The 21,647-nt window shown below is 35.7% G+C and overlaps 3 protein-coding genes across 6 annotated transcripts; 1 reads left to right on the top strand and 2 right to left on the bottom strand.

The window, feature by feature from the left end:
• The first annotated feature begins 794 nt into the window (after window positions 1–794).
• LOC103319945 (YbaK/aminoacyl-tRNA synthetase-associated domain-containing protein) lies at window positions 795–5,031 on the top strand. 3 transcript variants are annotated; one of them, XM_089045179.1, is made up of 13 exons: window positions 796–977; window positions 1,610–1,669; window positions 1,770–1,823; window positions 1,954–2,014; window positions 2,178–2,254; window positions 2,462–2,511; window positions 2,909–2,991; window positions 3,589–3,659; window positions 3,747–3,903; window positions 4,216–4,358; window positions 4,436–4,534; window positions 4,620–4,671; window positions 4,747–5,031. In XM_089045179.1, the coding sequence occupies exons 1-13, from the start codon at window positions 939–941 to the stop codon at window positions 4,773–4,775; spliced, it is 975 nt and encodes a 324-aa protein (XP_088901305.1). In that variant the 5' UTR covers window positions 796–938; the 3' UTR covers window positions 4,776–5,031. The 3 variants fall into 3 exon arrangements, with proteins under 3 accessions (XP_008219756.2, XP_088901305.1, XP_088901306.1); XM_089045180.1 differs by having other exon boundaries at window positions 4,607–4,671; XM_008221534.2 differs by lacking the exon at window positions 4,620–4,671 and having other exon boundaries at window positions 795–977.
• LOC103319952 (RING/U-box superfamily protein) lies at window positions 4,731–7,047 on the bottom strand. Of its 2 annotated transcripts, XR_016123826.1 has the most exons (4): window positions 6,626–7,047; window positions 5,812–6,492; window positions 5,343–5,477; window positions 4,731–5,202 (listed from the first exon to the last, which is right to left on the bottom strand). XR_016123826.1 is itself a non-coding variant. In XM_008221543.3 (3 exons), exons 1-3 carry the CDS (start codon window positions 6,993–6,995, stop codon window positions 5,443–5,445), a joined length of 1,086 nt encoding a protein of 361 aa, XP_008219765.3. In that variant the 5' UTR covers window positions 6,996–7,046; the 3' UTR covers window positions 4,731–5,442. The 2 variants fall into 2 exon arrangements, 1 of the variants encoding a protein (XP_008219765.3); XM_008221543.3 differs by having other exon boundaries at window positions 4,731–5,477; window positions 6,626–7,046.
• Window positions 7,048–16,457: 9,410 nt separating this feature from the next.
• On the bottom strand, window positions 16,458–18,967 carry LOC103319944 (uncharacterized). The gene is made up of 3 exons (XM_008221533.3): window positions 17,756–18,967; window positions 16,938–17,166; window positions 16,458–16,825 (listed from the first exon to the last, which is right to left on the bottom strand). Exons 1-3 carry the CDS (start codon window positions 18,658–18,660, stop codon window positions 16,661–16,663), a joined length of 1,299 nt encoding a protein of 432 aa, XP_008219755.1. The 5' UTR covers window positions 18,661–18,967; the 3' UTR covers window positions 16,458–16,660.
• Between the last annotated feature and the right edge of the window lie 2,680 nt (window positions 18,968–21,647).

Below are 21,647 nucleotides of genomic sequence, written 5' to 3'. Positions count from 1 at the left end.
CCCAGGGTTTTGTTTAAGCCACAAATATACAAGACATTATACAGATTTTGCAATACCAGAAAACACATACAAATTTTTTTAAGGGCTCTAAACTTGGACCGATAGATGTGGCATTTCATTACCTATTTATTTATTTATTTTTTGTATACAAGGCTTACAAGCGATATTAGAAAAGGAGGAACTCGAACACATGACCTGAGGTGCAAAAATAACTGCTCTTAACCACTTGAGCTATAATTCTTTTGCTCATTTCATTACTGGTGTTCTATGATTAGCTAAACTAAATGCCTACATGGCTTACTCTTACAGCTCATTTGATATATATGACGCGTTGAAAATGATGTTCAGTTTTTCACCCCTAAGCCCAGCTCATTAACGCGTTCAGTCAAAGGTCTCTTTGCATTCAAAACAACACATTGATTATTAATAATCTGAGGGATTGAGTGTAAAGAAATTAAGCAAGTAATAATAAGTGAGAAATAATATTTTATTATTTACTAACAGTGATGTAACAAACAGTTTGTAGCTTAAGTGGTTAAAGCAGTTGTCCCTGAATTTGAAGTCATGTGTTCGAATTCCCGATTCTCCAATTTACTTGAATCTAATGGGATGTACAAGCTCTTGTTCAAAGGCCCACACACTTTGAGGCCTTTGTTATGCAAACAAAACCATAACTCAGGATTTTTATTGGGCTTGCGCACCCTCATTGTAGCCTTTCGGGGGTCTAAATTCTCATCAAATTCCAACCCAGGAACCCATTTGATTCATCTTGACAACCCGAGTCCGAGTTAAGGGCACCAATTACTTTCTCCGTTTTTCGAATAAGAAAAAGAGAAGAGGCCTTCGCGCATAGAATCTGGTTCTGCGCCTCATCGCCGTCTTCTATTTGCAAACTCTTTCTGGTTTGCCTTTGGCTCTGCAAAACCGGTGAAGCAATTATGGGTCTTTCCAAGGAACAGTTGCTTGCTCGTTTAAAGGTTCTACCTTCTCTCTCTCTCTCTCTCTCTGGGTGTTTCATTTTAGTGTATTTCTCTGTATATTGGACTATGCCATTGAATTTGATCTGGGAATTCTTTGCTTTGCGTCAGAGTTCAATATTCGAGGTGAATTAGAATAGTCACAGGCGTTGATGGGCGTCTTTGATTCTTTACAATTTATGTGATAAGCCATATATTGAGTGTTAACCAAAGGAACCCAGATGAAGTTTGTGAAGAATAGTGAAAGTGATTACAATCCCATATTTTTGCTAAGTACTCTTCCATGCCTTGTTCAGCTGTGATGATAAACAATTTCATAGCTTGCAATAGTTTCTATTTACTTTGGTTGCTTCAAGGTCTTTGAGTTTCAGAGTATATCAAATCATAAGATATAATCATCTGGTAACAATGTGATACTTAGTGGAGCAACTATTTGGGCTTATTTATTTTGGAGTTGCATTTTGTTCATCTTGTGAATGAAAAGCTAAAGTAGTGAATTTCTGAAACTACAGAGAAAATTGTTTTCTGATACTAGAATGTGCTTACATTGTTGCGTATGGCTATGTTTTTAAACTTTAACTGCTGAATCCCTTTAATTTCCTGGAACTAACTTATACTGTTGGTTTTGTTAGGATCTTCAAATTGGTTTTTCCCAGTATGAACATCCTGTTGTTTTGACAGCTGAGGCTCAGGTTAAAGAAGATAAAAGAAAAGGGGAAAAAAATTTGTCTTCCATCTTTTTGTGTTAATTGTTTTATGTATTCTGAGGCAAGCATATGATTTTTCCATCAGGCGAAATATGTTGGACATCTGGGAGGTGGACTGAGTAAAAATTTATTCTTGAAGGTATTGTATTCTAATACTTTGGGAAACAGCATTTGCATTGCATAATAGTAAATTTTGCAGTTTTTGTTCTCTTCCATTTTCCACTGTGCGGAACAGCTCCTACAGTTTTTTGTTTCTTAATTAAATGCAGGACAAGAAGAACAGGTTCTATATTGTTTCCGCTTTGGCGGATACTAAAGTAGATCTGAAAGGTATGCACGTATTCCTGATTATGATCATTGTGTTATGTATCAGCATTTTGAATGTCACAAACTAGTGGTTCTGAGCTATCATATAAATGATTTTTTACTTATGTACCATTTGGAGTGTGCCTGAACATTTCTAAGCTTTATTTACAACTTGAAAGTTGAGCAGTTCTATCTATAAGGCTTGGTTTGGGAAAAGGTGGTTTGAGAATGGCTCCTGAAGAAGCACTCGGAGAATTACTTCAGGTTGGCATATGCTAATCTTCAATTTAATCAGATTAAAAATGATATTGATTCTTTGATTTCTAAGATCTTCTGGCATTGTCAGCTTATGCTTTCGAATTTATTGGCTATATTTAATATGTATATTTAAAAAACCAAAAAGAGATATGCTATTACAAAAAATGTCATGTAATATGTAATTTCCTTTCCTATTCTGTTTCTTATTGCAAGGTCCCACTGGGTTGTGTTACTCCGTTTTCGCTGGTGAATGAATCTGCAAGGTATACATTACTCTTTCATTTAATTAAGATATTAAAATTATATATGGTTCTCTTCTTGATATTTCATTCACGCATTATCATTTGTTACTCTTGGCCATGAACTTATAATGCTTGTGAAATGATTTGAATCAGTTACTTCTTACCATTTGATTGATGTTGTTTTGCCTATGTAATTTTACATTAATCAACAATTGACTGAATAAAAATCGTAATTCTGACCATTTTGATTTTGTGGGAAAATATTCCATGGCCAGCATTACCATTTTAGGTGGTGGGAATAACTTTCTTTCCAGCGGAGTTAATGTTATTTAGCCTGTGCATGTTGATACTTTACTCCTTTTTTTCATACCTTTTTCTTTTGTTGACTTCTTTCATTTTTTCTTTTTTTTTGGTGAAGGCATGTCTCTCTGTTGTTGGATCAAAAATTTAAAAGTCAGGAACATTGCTTCTTCCACCCATTGTCGAATGACACATCAATCTGTAAGTGATAAGGTTTGATGAGCGAAAATGATATATTTGTCTTCTCTTCTTTCGTATATTCTGATGAACTTTCATGTGTTTACTAGTTTAGTTGTTTGTTCTTCTCTTTATAAACATCATATCTATTATGCGTATAGCCTTACCTTGGATGTCTCTTATAGATTGAGCATGATGTTCCAAGTCAATTGCAGGAAATTAGCTGGATGAGTAGTTATTTGGGATAGGTTAGGAATAGTCTAGGCAAGGAACACACTTTCAATTGTAAAGTTTCTCCTGATCTTATTGTTTTAATTAGTGTGGTTTAATTCCTGTGTTAGAGAAACATTCCATTTTTGTTAACTTATGCTTTTCATCCTTGATTAGAATTTACACTGTATTACTATGTTGTGTGTCAGGATTTTCATTTTTACTCCAAAAAATGAAGACTTTCTGATTCTGGTATAATTTGTTGAATTATTAATTTTTAATCATGTCACCCACATCTTTAAAAGAAAAAAGAAAGTGTGATTTTTCAGAAACTGCACTCAGTATGAGTATTTTATGCCATTGTTCTTAATAAGTTTATCCCTGATTCATGACAAAATTTTCTATTTCCAGCACTTAGCACCCATGATCTCGATAAGTTCCTTAAATCAATTGGGAGAGACCCCTCATATGTTGACTTGGAGGTAATTAGAATTAAGTTTGTCAGTAATGTTTAAGTAATGTTTAAGGAACACTAGATCATTTCCTCAAACATTATTCGGCTCTTGCAGGCTAACCCTTCAGTTGGGAAAGATCAACCTCCAGATCTTGCTTCTCTTGTTCCATCTGGTTCCACAGTGTTGCCCGATCCTCCAGAAGCAGCAGCTTCCGCCAAAGGTTCCATCGAAAATCCAGTTTTGGTCAGTAACAAGTCAACGACAAGTACAGGTATATCAAGAAAAAATGCAATCCATTGTAGATATGTAGAAATAGAATTAGAATTGATTCTAGATTAACTTCTCCTCAGCAAGGCTGGCCCAGATGAATTTTACTTGTCAATATTGTTCTATTCTATTGATTCTTTATGATAAAACCGCCATTGTGTTATTTTATTTATACATTTAAGCTGCTTATTTAAATGATTAAGATTTTTTTATTTACAATATTATCATTTTCTTGTTAAGGGATTCTGGGTATGTATAGATTGTGTTTCCTTTTTGTTATTCATGTTAACCAGTAAAATATTCTTTCGTGATGCAGCAAATGCTACTAAGCCATCCACTAATGCAAAAAATACTAAGGACAAACCAGTCAATGGTGTTCATGTATCAAAGTCTGTAACAGATGTTGGAAAGTTGGTTGAAGATTTACTGGATAAAACATCTGCATTACTGCTTTCAGAGGTTAGAACAATACTATGGTTCTCTTGAGTTTCAACTTTTGCATTACTTTGTTAGGCTCATGGTATCAAGTCATGCAGACCACTGAGGAGACTATTAAGAAACATGGAGCACAGCTGGGAGCTGCGATATCAAATAGTATCAGAAGCCATCTTCGTGCAGAGTTGGAGAGCACCATTGTATGTATTTTGCTTTGATGGTTGAATGCCCTATTCTGAAGCATTTATTGCCTATTAATTAAAAGCTCTTAGTGTGTAATGGCAGTTTTATAGAGCACGTGGATTACATGTTGAGGCATGGCTGTTCACTGTCATTGGTGCATGCCCAATTCTGAAGTTTTTGAAAGAACTGTTCAAATCCATGATCATAAGATCATTTTATTTTTTTGCAGATGACGTTCAAAAACTCAGCATATACTGAAGGGTTTCATGCTGGTGTGCACCATCATGCAAAGCGTACATATTGATGATTGTTTTAGAGTTCAGCATCAAACTGTTCCAATGTTCCTTCCAGATTTCAATCAATTTTATGATCTGTATGCTAAATATTCTCTACTACATTCGATGGAATAGGTATAACATCTTAACTGTCTGGGATGCTTCATTTTCAAAATTATTTATGTTTTTTTTCAATTACAAAACAGCGTATTTGGAGGATTAGAACATGAATCTATGTATATCTGTTGTTTATGTACATCTAATTACTTACATAGTTAAGACATTCACAACAATTTCAGACAAATAGTCAGAGCTTTAGATACAGGGTATTTAGTTGAAAGTTTAAGGTTATTGCTGCAGTGCAGCAGTGCTGAGTGTCAGTTACGACGTGAAGGACCAGTCTGCTCCTGCTGAATAAGTTATTATGGGTTACACACGGGGCCAGTTTGATTTTTAAGCAAGTTTTGGGAAGCCCTTGCTTCTGTTGTGTGTGATAATTCCAATATTCTGAAACATAAATGTGTGCTGGTGGTTATATTGTTCTGCTCACCTGAGAGATAGAGGTGAGCGCCTCAGAGCCTCCAAAATTATTGGAACATGAATCTCTGACGTAATGTTGTCCAGATCCAGAGTAATCAGCCACTTAGGGGTTAGAGAATAGTGCAAGAACGCCACCATGGCTCAGCTGCAACAAAACTTGAATTCAGCATGATGAATGAATATATGCAAAGCTTCCGTAAATAATGAATTATGGCCACCTTTATCATCAAATTGAAGGCATTCATATTATACTTGAAAAAATAAATCCAAGAGAAAAAGCTGTCGTTTATAAAAAAAAAAAAAAAAAAAAAGGTTTATTTCTAACAAATTAGAGATGAGGACATGGACTCGAAGAAATGAGAGTTGCAATAGCTTTATTATTTTTTTGGTAGTAACATCAAGCACATCACAATCATGTATGAAACTAATAGTTTGATTATGTTTTGTTAGAATAAGCTTTGGGGGAATTCAACACTAACCAACTCTAGAAGCAGAAGTAGCAGCACTATGTTGCTCATTACCCCCCTGCGGTTGAATTCTTCTATACCTTGCTCCAAATGGCCACAGAGACCTCAGCCTACTCCAACTCAAGCACCTCTGACTCCTCCTCTCAGTATTCGAACCCTCCGACTCCTCCGACCTGTCGCCACAAACCGGAATCCCGACCCGGCAAACTGGGCAAGAGTTGTGCAGCCTCAGCCATGGAACAATGCATTCGCTGTGGTATATGTGATTGCATGGCAACTCCCTCGCCTCTGCGCCAACTTTAAACTCCTCCATGCAAACTGGGCAACAAGGGTCGTTGCTCAAATGGGCCTCTGTGATTTTCACTGTTGGTAAGGCGTTGATTTCTGTTTCCGGTACTGGAGTGGGGCCGGGCCTGTCGTTTTGGGTCAGCTCTTCGATTAGTCCTTGGAGACCCGACCCAAAAAAGTAGTTTCCAAGATCGACTCCACGTGGCACTGGTAGTATTGGATTTTCTTGTGATCTAGGAGTGGGGCCCAGCGAACTAGGAGGATCCTCGATGGGACGGACAATAATCCAAGTCCTAGGACGATTTCGAGCACGGGGTTCGGGTTCTGGGTCCCAATTCTCTCTACCATCAAAGCTAGGGTTGCGTCGCCTGCGCCTATTTGTCCTCGACTCTTGAGTTTCAGCTTCTGTTTAAAATTAAATAATTAAATATCGAAACAAACTCATGAGACAATTCTCAATTTATTTTGTGGAACGCACTTATTTTTATAGTAGGTGCATGATCACCATTGAATTTGTTCATATTCAAACTACACGTACCCATGCCTCTTCCCTCGTGACCAAGTTGGCGTCGCCAAAACCAGGGACGTTCTCTTGCATCTGCTTCTGGGTCATCCAATCCATGGTTGAAAGCCCCCATAGGAGGGTCGAACATGAGAGAAAGTACTTCCAGCAAACGAGCTTCTGGGGAAGGATCGAAGTCGGTGTAGTCTAGGAGATCTCTAGGCCTGATTGACCTGTCAAACTCCGAGAGGAACTGTCCAAAACAACGAGGGCAGACTATCTCTGATGGATTGGTGGTGGAGGTGATCCTCACCGTTCGATTGCATTGGTAGCACCAGTAGAGCTGGTAGGTTGGGCTGCCATTGTTGATGTCAATGTCTCTTTCGCGAGGTGGGCTCAGAGACATGTTTGATTGGGAGAGGTTGGAGATTGAAAAGTATTAGATGGTTCTGTTCGGATAGGGTTTTATATGGAAGTATCAAATGGGAAATTGAAGATGTATGAGTAGAAGTGAAAACAAAGAATGGCTTTTAGGGTACACAAAGCAATCCTCTTTGTTTCTTTCTCGCTCTGCATTCTGATGCATCAAGTTTGCTTCTTTATGGGGTATATAGGGTTCACACTTTCGTTGTAACAAAGAAAGGGATGAGTGAGATATTGGTTATCAATTCAATATCATGCATGCAAAATGACGCAAATGAGGTTATTCTTATGCTTTGGGCCTCTTGTTTTATGTTTTAAGTCCCTTTTGTTATATTATGGGGCCTAGCCTCCTAGGTATATTGATCTTTCTTATCTGATTTTGTAGCACCTTGTGTCGTTATTTTGTAGCCCTCAATCTCTCTGCATGGCATGCAAAGGCCTCCTAACTTTCGTGGAAAGGATATGAGACTATATGCATTGCGAGTGTATACTATTCTCGGATTCCGACTATTCTTTTATGACATGTTTACTTACTCTAAGTTAAAATGAGGAGTAAAATTATTTCGAATCCTGATCTTTCCTATGTTTACTAACACATACTCTAATTCCTGACTTTTCTACATTTACTAATACGTAAGGAACAAAAACTTACGGTTGGGATACAACGTCGATCCTCCGAGGGATACAACTTACATTAATATTGATTTTGATTTTATAATGTTTGTGCATGCAAAGGTTATAGGGAAAAAGAGAAGACTTGTAACACTTACTGGGTCTGGGCGTGCAAGTGAATAACATAATAAGCCCAACTTATATATGATCCCAATATCTTGATTCGAATTCTTTTTTTTTATGTCACATTAAAATGGGCCATAGGCCCATGATGAATTCATTTGTTTAATCTCAAGCCCAGAAAAGAAGGGGCTAATTTCATTTAGGTCACAAATTTATTCAGCCCTATTTTCACCACAAAAAGATTAATTAATTAATTAATTCAGCCTTAATAATCAAATTATTCAGTGCAAAATAAGTTACAAGTCATGCTCACCTCACTGCTCGCAACCACGAGATAAAAGTGAGCTTAATTATGAACCCAAACAATGGCATAATTAGAGATTAGTGCACTCATCTGTGCAGATTATATAAAGTCCTGTCCAAACCGAGTATCATTGCTCTTGGTTCTGTTCTATTATTTTACTTTTTCTTTCCCCAACTTGTTTAATTATTATTTTTTTTTTTTACCAAAAGAAGAATTAACATGTAGAGGAATGGTCGACAATAAGATAATTATCTTTCTATTCATTGGGAACAATAATTATTTTTATCATACGATCTCATGCATGTTTGGGCATGGATGATCATTATAAATAAATAAGGGTTTTTAATTGTAGAGGACTTCAATTTTACCTTGAGTTTTAATTGAGTCCCCTTTTTTTTTTTTTTTTGAGGCAATTATATCCTTTAACTCCACAAGTAGTTGCAATTAAGTCTTACAGTTACATTTTGTCAATTTAGCCGTTTATTTGAAGGGTAATTCAGACTTTTGACAACAAATACCTCATTTCCATATGTCTTTAGTTTATTTTTCATATTGCATAACTTTTTTAAATTTTTTTAATCTAAATGGACTATTTTAACCCTTAAATTGACAATCAAATTGATGGTATGACTTAATTGTAACTACTTATGGAGTTAAAGGATGTAATTGCCTTTTAATTGTAACTACTTGTGGAGTTAAAGGATGTAATTGCCTTTTAAAAAAATTATGGGACTCAATTGAAACTCGAGATAAAGTTCAGAGACCTTTACAGTTAAAAACACAAGAAATAATTTATGTATATTCCCACTGGCCATGTATAGCTTATTTCCCAAGTAAACACCATATATATATAAATATAAATATATATATATATATAATGAAGGTAGCACTTGAATAATGCAAACCAACCCTTTGACAAAGTTTCATGAGCACCATAAATTTTGAATACGATTTCTCATAAAATTCAATAGATCATTGGAATTTAAATATAATGTTCCATCAATCATTCTATTCAAGTTGGACGGCAGGACCATCACACCTATATAGTGCCCTTTCATTTCATTCAACCCTATATTTGGAGAAATGAATTTCAACATGAAACAGAAAATAATAATAAAAACATATCCATATCGTATGTGTTTTTTTTTTTGGGGAGAGTATTCTTGAATTTATATATACACATTAAATGACGTAATCGCCTGCGTTTTTTTTAGGGTCAAAGTTAAGAAGGGTAAGAGGGGGAAACTCACACACACGAGTACAACTATAGAGGGTTTGAACTCAAGATCATTTGGAAGCACACCAAAAAGCATGGGCATCCAACTAACACCCCATTGAAAACGTATTGACGTGCGTTAAGTTTTGCAAACTCCCTTGAACCCGTGTGTGATATTTACAATATGCAATTAACTAAACTCAGTAATTATAATATATAAGTTGGCGTAGTTCAAGACCTTTTTTTAATATTATTATATTCTACATATATATATATATATATTTAATTTCTAAACTTGTCATTTTCATAGAAAAATCTCATCATATCTCTAAAAACGAATTATCGCAATATTATACAAGTGTATATCTCACGTCGTATCCTCCTACTAACGTGTACATTACAAATTTAACTCAAAGTTTTGAGATTTTTTTATGTGCACATTTGTCTTTGATAATGACCAAAGTCAAAGAAACTAAAAAACTAGGATCCAAAAACAAACAGAAAAAACATAGGCACTAATTCTGAGTTAAAAAAAAAAACCGTAGGCACTAATAAGTCAAAAAAGAAGACAGGGATTAGGTGACTAAGACCTCTCACAACTTGTCCCATAAATTTGCCAATAAAAGTACAGTTTAGGTGTTTGCATAAGTATATATATATAGTCTCCTTCTATTGAGGGACGTCTTTTAAGGTACGCTACAATTTTTTTTCTAATAATTCAAACTATCTATTTTTTAGGTCTTTATTCATAGATTATCATTACAAAAAATTAGACAAATTGGAAACCGTTTCGACATCCAATTATGTCCTACAAAATCAATGAACACGGTGCTTCAAGAAAGTACTAAAATTTCAATAACTCAATTGAATAGTCAAATGATATCGGATTCAAGTGATTTTTTGTAGAGATGATCTTTGAATGTGTATCTACAAAATAGACGGTTTGGATTAGTGAAATACAATCCAGAGTGGGCCCTACAAGGAGTGTCCTCAAATAAGCTTATTTGAGAGATCCCTCAAATGAAGCTCTATTTGTCTGTATATATATATATATATATATATATTTTAATTTTTTGCAATATGATATGTGTGTGTATATATATATAGAGTTTTGCTCTTATGCGGACGTCCGCATTTTGTTAAACTACGGTTGTCCTTAGATTTGCCAATATATGCGTACATACAAGTAAAAGCTAACATGCTGCCAGATTACTTTCACGTTGGCAGAGGTGTGGGCCCTCCAAAACGCATCCCAAATGTGGGAATATGGAGATGCAAAAGAAGCAGCAGTACCATTGGTTGTTCTCAAGGCTCTTGCAACGTGTTAAGCACTTTGTACTACACTGCCATTTTTAATCAATGAATCCAACAGCTTTCTAGTGCTAATTGGAATTGCACGAATCAAATCCACCTCTTCTGCAAAAAAACAAGTTGGAAAGTGCACAACCGTAGTTTAACAAAATGCGGACGTCCGCATAAGAGCAAAACTATATATATATATATATATATATATATTTGCAACTTCCTTTTAAGGTGTAGCATTTAATTAATCACAAGAGAGGTTTCAAAGTCAAATTTGTTTAGATGTTTGCATGGGACCCCGCTAGAATGTTTTGAAAATCGAAGGTCGGAGACTCAGGACCTTTTTGGTGTTTGAAATTTGAAGGCAACTCTAAGAGACTAGAGCAAGGTCATGCTTTTGATATATTCGTCACATCTCTCTCTCTCTCTCTCTCTCAAATCTTTTTTTCTTTTAATTTCCTCTCTTTTGGTGTATAAAGACAAGTACTTTTGTTTGTGTATAAAGTTATGGTAGAAAATTAGAAATCAAATGCAACCCGATATTGTTAATGAAGTCTAGTCCAGTAAAAAAAGGCCTTGATTTGTAGATCTAATAATCTCATATTCGAACTCCATGATACCTTGGCAATGTATGTGTGAGAAAACCCATCTCTCCCAATATCACTTGTATCAACAACAACAAAAAATGCAACCCAATATTTGATCAAAAGCTAAAAAATGAAATAAGTTAACATTAAGCACCACTAGTTTAAAACTTTAAAGAAAAAGGTGATAGTATATAAGCTTTTGTCGTTTTAAGTCATCTGCATGGCAAAGATACCATTTGCCATTTCAAATTTATAAAAGCAACAAATACACTTTTTTGATTATTTATGGCAACAAAGTTACAAAACCAGCAAAAATATAACATGGGTTTCCAATCTATCCTTGGAAACATTACTTTGTGCGGAAATTGTTCTGAGAGCAGGCTAAGCTAATTGTGGAACCAAACGCACTAGCTGGCCACTCCATTATAGAAATGTCCTTTACGAAAAAGAAGATGCAGGTTGCATCATGGCGTGGTTGATTTGGAGTCAAAGAAGAAAGGAGAAGCTGATATGGACATTAATTCATTTATAATTTATATAATTCTTCTTCTTTCTTCTCTTTGTCACTGCAATTATATCACTTGCTACAACTATGGCACTTGCCGTACGACTTATACATCGTTTTGGAAATTGCCGTTTAGACCTAAAGAGGGTTAGCTGAACGTGGCACTTTCTCAAATCAATCAATTGTTATTGCAATTTGCATGTAGATAAAATTACAAGACAAAGTTATGCGCACAAATCTTTTCTATATTACGGATTTTGTATTACAAATTTAATCATTAAGGTTTTAGATAAAATCTAATAGTTTTATTACAACAGGCGGGCAGCTAACCCGTCACTAATTGGTCAAAAGTAAGACTTAAGTTTGGAGAGGGGTACTTATCATATATTCCTCTTCTTATAACATACTACTTGAGTAGTCAATTAATGTGTGCTATAAGAAGAGGGATATATGCACCGGAATATATATATATATATATATTTTTCCGTTAAATTCGGCCATTTTATTAAGAAAAAATACTTGCATGTCTAATCTCACACACTATGTCGTTGAACTGTGTGAAATATGAACAAGAGGGTTTAACATGAAAGGGATAAAATTTTCCCCAACCAAAGGATCAAGTAAGATATGATGTTGAAGTTAGTTGCGAGTTATAGCTTCACACCTACACCTACCCTAAATAGTTGAACTCTCACCATTCTAATGTTGGAACAAAGGCTTAATATCACAAAACGTCCTTAAGGTTTACAAAACTATCAGATTGCATCCTTAATGTTGTTTTTGTGTCATTCGTGGTCCTCAAGGTTAGTATGTGTGATCACAAATGGTTCTTGCCGTTAGGTTCCGTAAAAAAATTTGTTAGTTTGCTGATGTGACATATATATATCACAAAACATCCTTGAGGTTCACGTACCTATCACAAATGGTCATTCGGAAATTTTTTTAATTTTTTACTTTAAAATTCGTAAAATTTTGGTTTTCTTGTTAAAATTTTATGAATTTTAAATTATTTTAAAATATATATTGTATTTTAAATACACATGACACTGTATTATTGGAGATGTGGGCTCCACATATATATATGTCACATCAACAAACTAATGGAGTTTTAAAAAAATAATTTAGAATTCATAAAAATTTTAAATGAAAAAACTAAGGGCTTAGGGTTCATAAATGGTCCTCAAGGTTAAAATCCTTCTATAAATGGTTTTTTTCATTTTTAAAATTTATGAATTTTAAATTTTTTTTTTTTTTAAAAAAAACTTCATTAGTTTGTTGATGTGGCATATATGTGGAGCCCAAATCTTCAAAAATATAGTGTCACGCGTATTTAAAATACAATATATATTTTTAAATAATTTAAAAAAGAAAACCAAAATTTTATGCATTTAAATTTAAAAAATTAAAAAATTTCGCAGGGACCATTTGTGATAGGCGCATGAACCTCGGAATGTTTTGTGATATATATATGTCACATCAGCAAACTAACGAAGTTTTTTATGGAACCTAACAACATGGACTATTTGTGATCACACATACTAACTTTGAGGACTACGAATGACAAAAAAAATACATTAAGAATGCAATCTGATAGTTTCGTAAACATTAAAGACGTTTTGTGATGACATTAAGCCTTGAACAAATAACAAAGAAAAATGAAGTTTGTAAGAGTAAAGTCACTAGTTCATGTTCTGTTGAGTTTGGACCAAGATGATGATGCCATCTCACAAATCATACTTTACCATCCATGTTATTGATGTTTAAACACATTGTGTGTTTCCAAAGACAATAAAATAAAATAAAAAGGTTCACACATTTTGTATTATTGTACGGTTTGCAGAATAAGTTCATGATACTTAAAGATGAGCTACCTAATAGATGACTGATTGACCAAATCGAAGATGCAATGTCCCAAAGAAAGGTCAAATTTATCAGAAAGGAATTTTTTACCAAGATTATTATTCAAACATTATAAAGAAATCATGACATTGAGGGGGACATGGACATTGAGAATTGCTCAGTGTGATAATGGATAATCAATGCATGAACCAGACATGCCTTTCATATCTTGTCCATTGTTATAAAAAAATATATTACAGAATCTGATGGGAAAATCTCTGAAATGCTTGAACCTTTTTTATTTGTAGAGGAAGTTTTGCCATGAACACCACTCCATGCTTAGAGGGTCCCCCCCTCCTTTTAATATCTCATATTTTTTTCCCTTCGTCTATAAGCATTGTAGGTTTTCTATGTCCTATTCTTACCCAGTTAATGTACATGAGATCGCATATATGATCTTGAGATGTAGATTTGAACATACCTTTTTGTTAGAATACAAAAACAAGACTTGACCCATGTCTTATTAGATACGAAAGCATAAATGTTAGAATATAATAAAGCTAATAGTTAAGATCCACATGCATCTTTACTATTTAAACTTTCAACATCAACAAGTGAGCTAGAGAAAATAGTAAAACAGAAAAGGAAGATCTAGGATACTAAAACTAATATCCATCACAACTTTTCTCAAATTTTAATTAACTAACGACATATTTAATTGATTCGTAGTAAGTTCATATATAATAAATGAAACACTATCACATCGAACTTTCAACTTAGATAACGGTTCGATACATTCAAAATTTTGGCATTTTAATTTTCTGTGATTTGATTATTGGCATGAACCCACCAACTACACAGACTAAGCACTCCAGTCTTGAACAAAACACTTTTTCTGGGGATTCATCCAAAGAAATTTTGACCGGAAACTATAGAAGTCTAGATTATTGGTTCAAAATGAAGGAAGAAACAAAGACCTAGAGATACATATATAATATTTCAATCTCTTCCCACAGTGGGTCCGAAATTGAGCCCTCCCAAGGAAATCAAAAGATGAAAATTTGCAATTTTATAACTATATGTGGACCAAATTATGACACACCCAGATGGGAGGCTATTAAATAACAATGGAGAGACATAACATACTCCAAGAGACATAAAAAATAAAATAAAAATTAACAGTTAAGCATAATCTTATTGCAGCTCTCTCTTTCTCTCTCTCCCCCAAATCCCCACCATTAATGAAAACCAGGCTAGCAGCATATATGTTAGGTCAGGGATGATGTAGCTTCTATCCATTGGGATTTTTTTAAGAACCAAAACCCTAGAGGATTGGTCAAAGATTGTCAAAAATTCAACCCCTTTAAAAATATTAGAAAATAAGTGCCTGTTTTTTCTCTCTTTTGTGAAAAAATGCATGTGGGAGTTGTTAGAAAATTAACCTAAGAAGACATTTGAATCTGGAGAGGGGGTATTATTACCCCCTTGTGACCAAAATAAACAAAGCAAAGAGAAAAAGAATCTCACATACTATATTTTTAAATTTGAAAAAAGAAATAAAAAGAAACAGAGAAAGTTCTTCTTCTTCTGGTCTTTTTGGTTCTTTTTTATATTGGATGCAACAGAGATTGTGGATCCAGCAAGCATGAAAAGTTGAAAGATTTTTACACCAGGACAAAGAGCCCCACCCACCACCCCCACATGGTGTGCTATTTCCGTATAAAAATATTGCAATCTCCTAACATTATCCTACTGGATGAGGAGTGCACATGGCTACTTAGCATTAATTTAATCAAATCTATGCTGAGCCTATCGGAATTCTAGTAAATTATGTTCTTGATCGAAAAGATAGTCCGGCCAATTCAAATAGGGACTCATCTATTTGTCACATATTGTTTGGGACCCTATAATTTTAAACGCAATACTGCGTGGCTCTTTACATGTACTGATCGATTATTTATTACTTATGAATTACAGTTAAATACAGACTTATTATAAATATAAAATAATAATAAAATTATGAACATATGTCAAATTGTAATTTACAAATAACGAACCGAGTATTTTAAAGAGAGAAAAAAGAGTTTTTAGATAAGGGTTGAGATGGGTGTTTTGAGTAAGGGTCACTTTTGGCCACATGTGGGGTGGTGGTGTTGGCAACTTGGCACAGTGGAATAGTGTGATCAGTTATGGTGCCTTGATCTTTCCCATCTTCTCACGTTTCTTCTTTGTTTGACATTTTCTGTCATAAGGGTATTGCTATGAATTGGTCGGGAACTTCTTTGTACGGAAAAGGTTGAGCAAGCACAAACATATCTATAAATTGAAAAGAAGGGAATATATGCATATGAGGAAATCTCTTACCAGACAAACACTCTCACTGAGACTTATAATCTTTAGATCAGTGAACAAGTGAGTTGTTATGGATCAGTGAGCGATCCTTAACCACTGCAATGTATCAACGACTAGCATTCACCCACCCATGACTCTTATCATTATTCTTAACTATTTGAATTAGGACAAGTGAAAGTCAAATATTGTTTAAATTTACAATATCTAATATTTAATATTTTGAAGGACAGATAGATACGTTCTTCACTTCAGCTCTATTTTACCTGCCAATTTATGTTCAGTTGATCAAAATTTGAAAGACAGATACATTCCTGAGGCTCAGACAGACAGAGATACATACATTAGGGTGAGCAAGTACAGTTTGCATTCCAATGGTTGTGAGGTCCCCAGATTGAAGATAAGGCTTTTTTTTTTTTCCTCGTTTGTTGCAGATAAGTTGATGATGATGATGATGTTACAGAATAAGAGACAAATGGGGATCAAGCAATTGATCTCATTATTGCAGTCTAGAGAGCACAATAATGTAACTTCATGCAGAAAGAAGAACCCCACAAGCCACTACTGATTTCAAATACACAAACAACAGAAAGGGAAAAGGCCAAAAATTCTCTGAAATTTTAATCTTCCATTGATTTACATGGTGTATTTACAAGTTACAGTGTGATGATCGAAGCCTCAAACACATGCTCCCTCACTCACTCTCTCACTCTCTCTCTCTCAACCTCCGATGAGCTTTTGCTCACCGGGTTGACATTTCGAAAGCACTTAAAATTAGTAAAATTTACACTACCAAAACAATAGATGTCTTTTAGACATTTGTATCACAAAATTTTCCATCCATTCGGTTTTGAACAGCTTTGACAGCAGCAACTCGGGCAGCAGTGGCAGCTCTGTTTGCCGCCATGACTGCCTTGTTCACATGTTCATCTACCCGCCGGAGGTTAACAGCATTCTCTGCAGATTTCCCAGCAGCCTGCAATTTCATAACAACAAAAGAATGAACAATGAATTAGTTATTCGAACTTTTTTTTGTCATGTAATGGTGAATGTGCTAAAGTACTAGTTTGAATGAGACTATAAAATACCTTAACTGCTCGAACAACTGCATCCGTTAGCGGCGCAAGAGGGTGCTTAAGGGTGCCACCATCCCACATACCACATCTTGTGTCGCCATTTCGAAAAGTATAGACGCCATAGCCCTGCTTCCGGCCTTCATGCCATGAACCCTCGTAACAATGACCATTAGCAAAATGATAGACCCCGAATCCATGGATTTTGTCTCCAAAATATTCTCCTGCATATCTATCTCCATTTCTGCAGCAAAATCAAATTTATCATCATTGTCAGGTTCCACCGTCAAAGTACATGAATAATTTAACCAAGAAAAGACGCATAGTATTAAATAACTTGTAGTTTCAGCATCAAATTCAACTGAATGCCAGACAACTGAGGTGCACAATTGAATACGAAAACACACCACTAAACGCATACATAAGGAAATAAATTGGCTAACCAAATGAAATTCTCGAGATGAAAATAACAAAATCAACAAGGAAGCCATAATGGAAAAACAGAGACCTGTAAGGATTCTTACTTGGATGTATTAATTGCAAATCAACCAACCACACAACAACCAAATTCCACTGTTTTATTCATCATGAACAGTTCACAAATAGTAAACCCCACAAGAATACAGGTCAAACCAAAATCACGAAATTCAAAAACTCAAGCAACCCAAGAAAACCCAATTGAAGTTACCCAAGAATTCTCATCAAGAAAATGGAAAAAGAATGAATCTTTACTGTATTATAACTAAAAAGGAAAGTAACCCAAATTTTGTTACCACAAATCCAACCAAAAGCAACCCAATAAAGATTTCGAAAACAAGAATTGAAGAACTTACCTAAAATGGTAGCAACCAAGGCCATGCTTAGCGCCATACTTGAATTCACCAACATAGCAGCTACCATCAGAGCAAGTCTGCACTCCAACGCCATGGCTCTGCCCATTGCACCACTCCCCTGCATAAGAGTCCCCTGTGTAGAATCTATAAACCCCATACCCATGCCTCGATCCTTGCCTATATTGACCCTTGTATCTGCTTCCTCTAGCCCACCCCTCAATCCCATACCCATCGTACCTCCCATCGATCCAATCGCCTTCATACCTCCCATTCACAAAATAATTGTAAACTCCGCTCCCATTGCATTTGCCCTTATGAAATTCCCCCTCGTAGAAATCGCCATTGCTGTAAAATTCGACCCCTTCCCTTATAATCTTCTTCTCCTTTCGGGCCTTGTTCGGGTTCGGGTCGGACCCAATGAACCACTGGACCGGCTTCGACCCACCGTTCGTCTTGCAGAACCGGAACCGCTTCGCATTCTCGTCCCAGGAGTGTTTCAGAACGGAGACGCTGTGGTTGATTAGGCCCCTGTTCCTGTTCGCCAAGAAAAGGGTGACTGCGACGAAGACCAGAGCCAGGAGGAGATTTTCGGAAGTGGGTATCTCTTCTCTTCGTAGATAGAAGAAGAAGAAGAAGCCGGAGAAGCTGAAGAGGGTGAAGACAGTGAGAAAAGCCATCGCCAGGTGCTGGTGGCTGATCCGGTTCGAACCGGGTTTCTGAGTCGAACCGGGGTTGTAATTCTTGGGCTTCTGCTCTTCTTCGTCGTATTGTTGCTGCTGGGCGGCGATGACGTCCTCCTCGGTCACCGAAGAGAGGCTATGAATGGAGGATCGGATGGTCGGCGACGACCGCAGCAGCGACGACTGGGTCCTCGTGAGCTTCGCCTGGCTTTTCTGACCGTCCATTTCAGAGAATGATTGATTGATTCAACCCCAACCGTCCGATGATCGAGCCTTCCTTTTTCTTTCTCTGGTTATTCTAAACCGACCTCCTGTATCGCGAGATTCTTATCACCAACGTCGCTGGCCGCGAGCCCACCGGAACCATCTCACACGCAAAAGCCACCTCCTGCGTAAGTCAAGCTCTGGGCACCACCACCGGCGCAAGTTAGCACCAACTGAAAAACAACCAACTCTCTGAAGATTCAAAACAGAGCGGAAAGAGAGAGAGAGAGAGAGAGGGAGAGAGAGAGTGAGTCTGGAGCCTTTGTCTGGAGAACTGGACCGGCTTCGGGCTTTTGGTTTTATTGATGCTGCATTGGGGAGAGAGAGGGGGTGACATTTAATCTTCACCGTCGGATTTTCATCACGCGGTGGAGAATGAAGATGTGGTAGTAGCCGTTGGATTGGATTGGAAAAGTCCCGGTCTTGACGGGGAAGATGTGGTCGTCGGATCTAGATTCGGCTTCGGCTCCTTTTCGCTTTACTGTGCAGGCCGGCACGTGCCACTTCCACGTCAGCATTTACTGGAGCGATGTTCCCCTGTGACGCAGTCCCATGATATGTTAGAGTAGGGCTTGATGAATTATTAATTTGTTGATGTTACTGGTTCTTGGAGATGCAATGCATGGGGTTTAGATTCTATCACTGCTTCAAAGTGTTCAAGTGTTAAAGTTACTTTGCATAAAAAGGAAAAAAGAAAGTAAATTAATTTGACATCTGTCACAACAACTCACAACCTAAGATCTTTCAATGGAATAGACTGCACCAAAATATTTAACCTTGCAAATGCAATGCATGTGGGGCCACCCATTTTAAGTATAATTGGGTAAGTAAAATGGCCCTTGTTGTAAAATTCCCCCAAATCCTGTCTAGTTTTGCCATATATGTTTCTTGTTATTTACTTAAAAAGCTCCCAACCTATGAGGATTGAGACCAATTTGCATCCACCTTATACCCAACATATCTAGTTTCTTCATATTAATTTTGCATGATTAAATTAGTGGAGGAATGAAATGACAATGGATGACTCATAAACTCAGAATAATCTGAATTTAAACTTTCAAGAATATGCAAACAGCTGAATTTACCTGATACGTGTGATTTTCCGATACGTATACACGTATCTGGAGTTCATCTCAACACATACCCCAATGAAGAGCTTTGTTTCCATTTCGTACATTCTCTCTTTCTTAGCATCTTTTATAGAGAAAATAACCACCTACAATTAAGACCTACAACCTGTAAAACAACTAAGATATTACAAATCAAACTTAAATAAGGTTTAACAGAGAGAAGTTCCAATCCCCAAAGTCGTGTCCAAGCCGAAGACTTCCCCATATCAGCCAATTCGAGGCTGAGCATTGTGCGTCATATATATCAGCCAGCAAATCAGCCACAAATGACAATAAGGCATAAGGATATGAACCATCCAATAAGGAAATAAAAATAGGGTCCAAATGAGCCAATTGGAAAAGAGATATAATTTCCGCTTTTGCAAATTGTCATGTGTATTTTGACATACTATGTCGGGGTCTCACAATAGCGTATATGAAACTCAATATGCTTTCAATCTTTTGCATAACCAACGTAATGCGCCGGACAAATACAAGAACAAATTGTTTAAACCTAGTTTTTTTCGTCCACGGGCATCTTACCACATTTTTATACCACAATTTCATACCAAATGATGTGGCAGTTAATGTATATATACCACATCATGTAAAATACTAGTTTATGTTTTTCTAATTTTATTTATTAAAATAAACTTCATTCGTTTAATTGATATGACATATGATATGAACATGCTACATCATGTGATATAGAAATGTGGGATAAAAATATGGTAAGTGTAGCATTACTCAAAGAATTATTGCGCACACATGAATCGGGTTTAACCTTATATCATCAAAAATAACATTTTCAACCTTTTCATGTTATTTTTTCTACCAAGGGACGATGTAGAGAATTGTAGTTTAGTTGACTAGAAAAATAGTGAAAAACTTTTACTTTTTACGAAAATTATAGGTATATATAATTATGTAAGCAGATCTTGTTTGTCAAAATTTGCAGGCTAACTGCACCACAACTCATCGAAAAATCACCATCAAATCAACTATTGATGTTACTTTAATTGGCGTCATGCTAATCACATGTACGGTCACGATTTAATCTGGCATGAACAATTAATTATGTATTTATCTGTGACAAATTTTCAAATTACTTTTTGTTGGTTGTGGTGTATAGGAAGAAGAAGTGGGCATCTACTCGGCCATATATTACTTATCGCTTGTATACTTTCAAAGAAAATTAATAAATGCTTTGTAATCTCCTGTTGAAAATTACAACAGATAATTAACTGATAATGTCTATCACCTGTCATTTTCCTTTTTATCTTACAAAATCCGAAATACATAAAATTAACGATAACTATATATTTTCATCAATTTTGTGGTGCGTTAAAAATATCACTCGCTTTAGTCCTTTTCTTGAGAAAATAGCGACAGTAATTAATTATTGATCATAGAAAAAGACACAAACACAAAAATCAGGTTATGTTCTAGAGGATTGAGATATATAAGGGTCCGGTCCTCATCTTAAAATGGCAATCTGATTAAAGATTTTGAAAAAGAAAAATCTAAGGGGTTGTTTGATAACCATTTCATTTTCACTTTTCTTGAAAATTGAAAACATATTTGGTAGTTTTCAAAATCACCCTTAATTTTTAATACATCTTGAAAGTGTTTTTAGTTTTTAGTTTTCATATTTTTTGCGCTCATATTTCATTCATTAATTTTACATTACCACTCATGAAATGGACACCAATTACCAAAACTCGGTAGTTGAGACCTCCCAACTTAGACTTGGCCTTGATTCTTGTGTTTAGCCACATACCCAATCCAAGCTTTGAGAACTCCATATGCAAAATTCACCGAAAAATCATCCTAATTCAA

This window comes from Prunus mume, linkage group LG2 (assembly GCF_029339155.1).
Source record: "Prunus mume cultivar Tortuosa linkage group LG2, ASM2933915v1, whole genome shotgun sequence".
Lineage (NCBI taxonomy): Eukaryota > Viridiplantae > Streptophyta > Magnoliopsida > Rosales > Rosaceae > Prunus > Prunus mume.
Note: the sequence above shows the minus strand (reverse complement) of the source record. Positions and strands in the feature narration are given on the sequence as shown.

What these genes read in the sequence shown, in the direction of transcription:
- LOC103319945 (XM_089045179.1), top strand. Translation starts at nt 939, where the DNA reads ATGGGTCTTTCCAAGGAACAGTTGCTTGCTCGTTTAAAG. An exon ending in CTGGTGAATGAATCTGCAAG is followed by an intron (nt 2,512 to 2,908) that starts GTATACATTACT and finishes TTTTTGGTGAAG; the next exon opens with GCATGTCTCTCTGTTGTTGG. An exon ending in CTGCATTACTGCTTTCAGAG is followed by an intron (nt 4,359 to 4,435) that starts GTTAGAACAATA and finishes CAAGTCATGCAG; the next exon opens with ACCACTGAGGAGACTATTAA.
- LOC103319952 (XM_008221543.3), bottom strand. Translation starts at nt 6,995, where the DNA reads ATGTCTCTGAGCCCACCTCGCGAAAGAGACATTGACATCAACAATGGC. An exon ending in TCACGAGGGAAGAGGCATGG is followed by an intron (nt 6,493 to 6,625) that starts GTACGTGTAGTT and finishes AATTTTAAACAG; the next exon opens with AAGCTGAAACTCAAGAGTCG. An exon ending in TACTTCTGCTTCTAGAGTTG is followed by an intron (nt 5,478 to 5,811) that starts GTTAGTGTTGAA and finishes GTTTTGTTGCAG; the next exon opens with CTGAGCCATGGTGGCGTTCT.
- LOC103319944 (XM_008221533.3), bottom strand. Translation starts at nt 18,660, where the DNA reads ATGGACGGTCAGAAAAGCCAGGCGAAGCTCACGAGGACCCAGTCGTCG. An exon ending in CTTGGTTGCTACCATTTTAG is followed by an intron (nt 17,167 to 17,755) that starts GTAAGTTCTTCA and finishes ATTTTGCTGCAG; the next exon opens with AAATGGAGATAGATATGCAG. An exon ending in CAGTTGTTCGAGCAGTTAAG is followed by an intron (nt 16,826 to 16,937) that starts GTATTTTATAGT and finishes ATGAAATTGCAG; the next exon opens with GCTGCTGGGAAATCTGCAGA.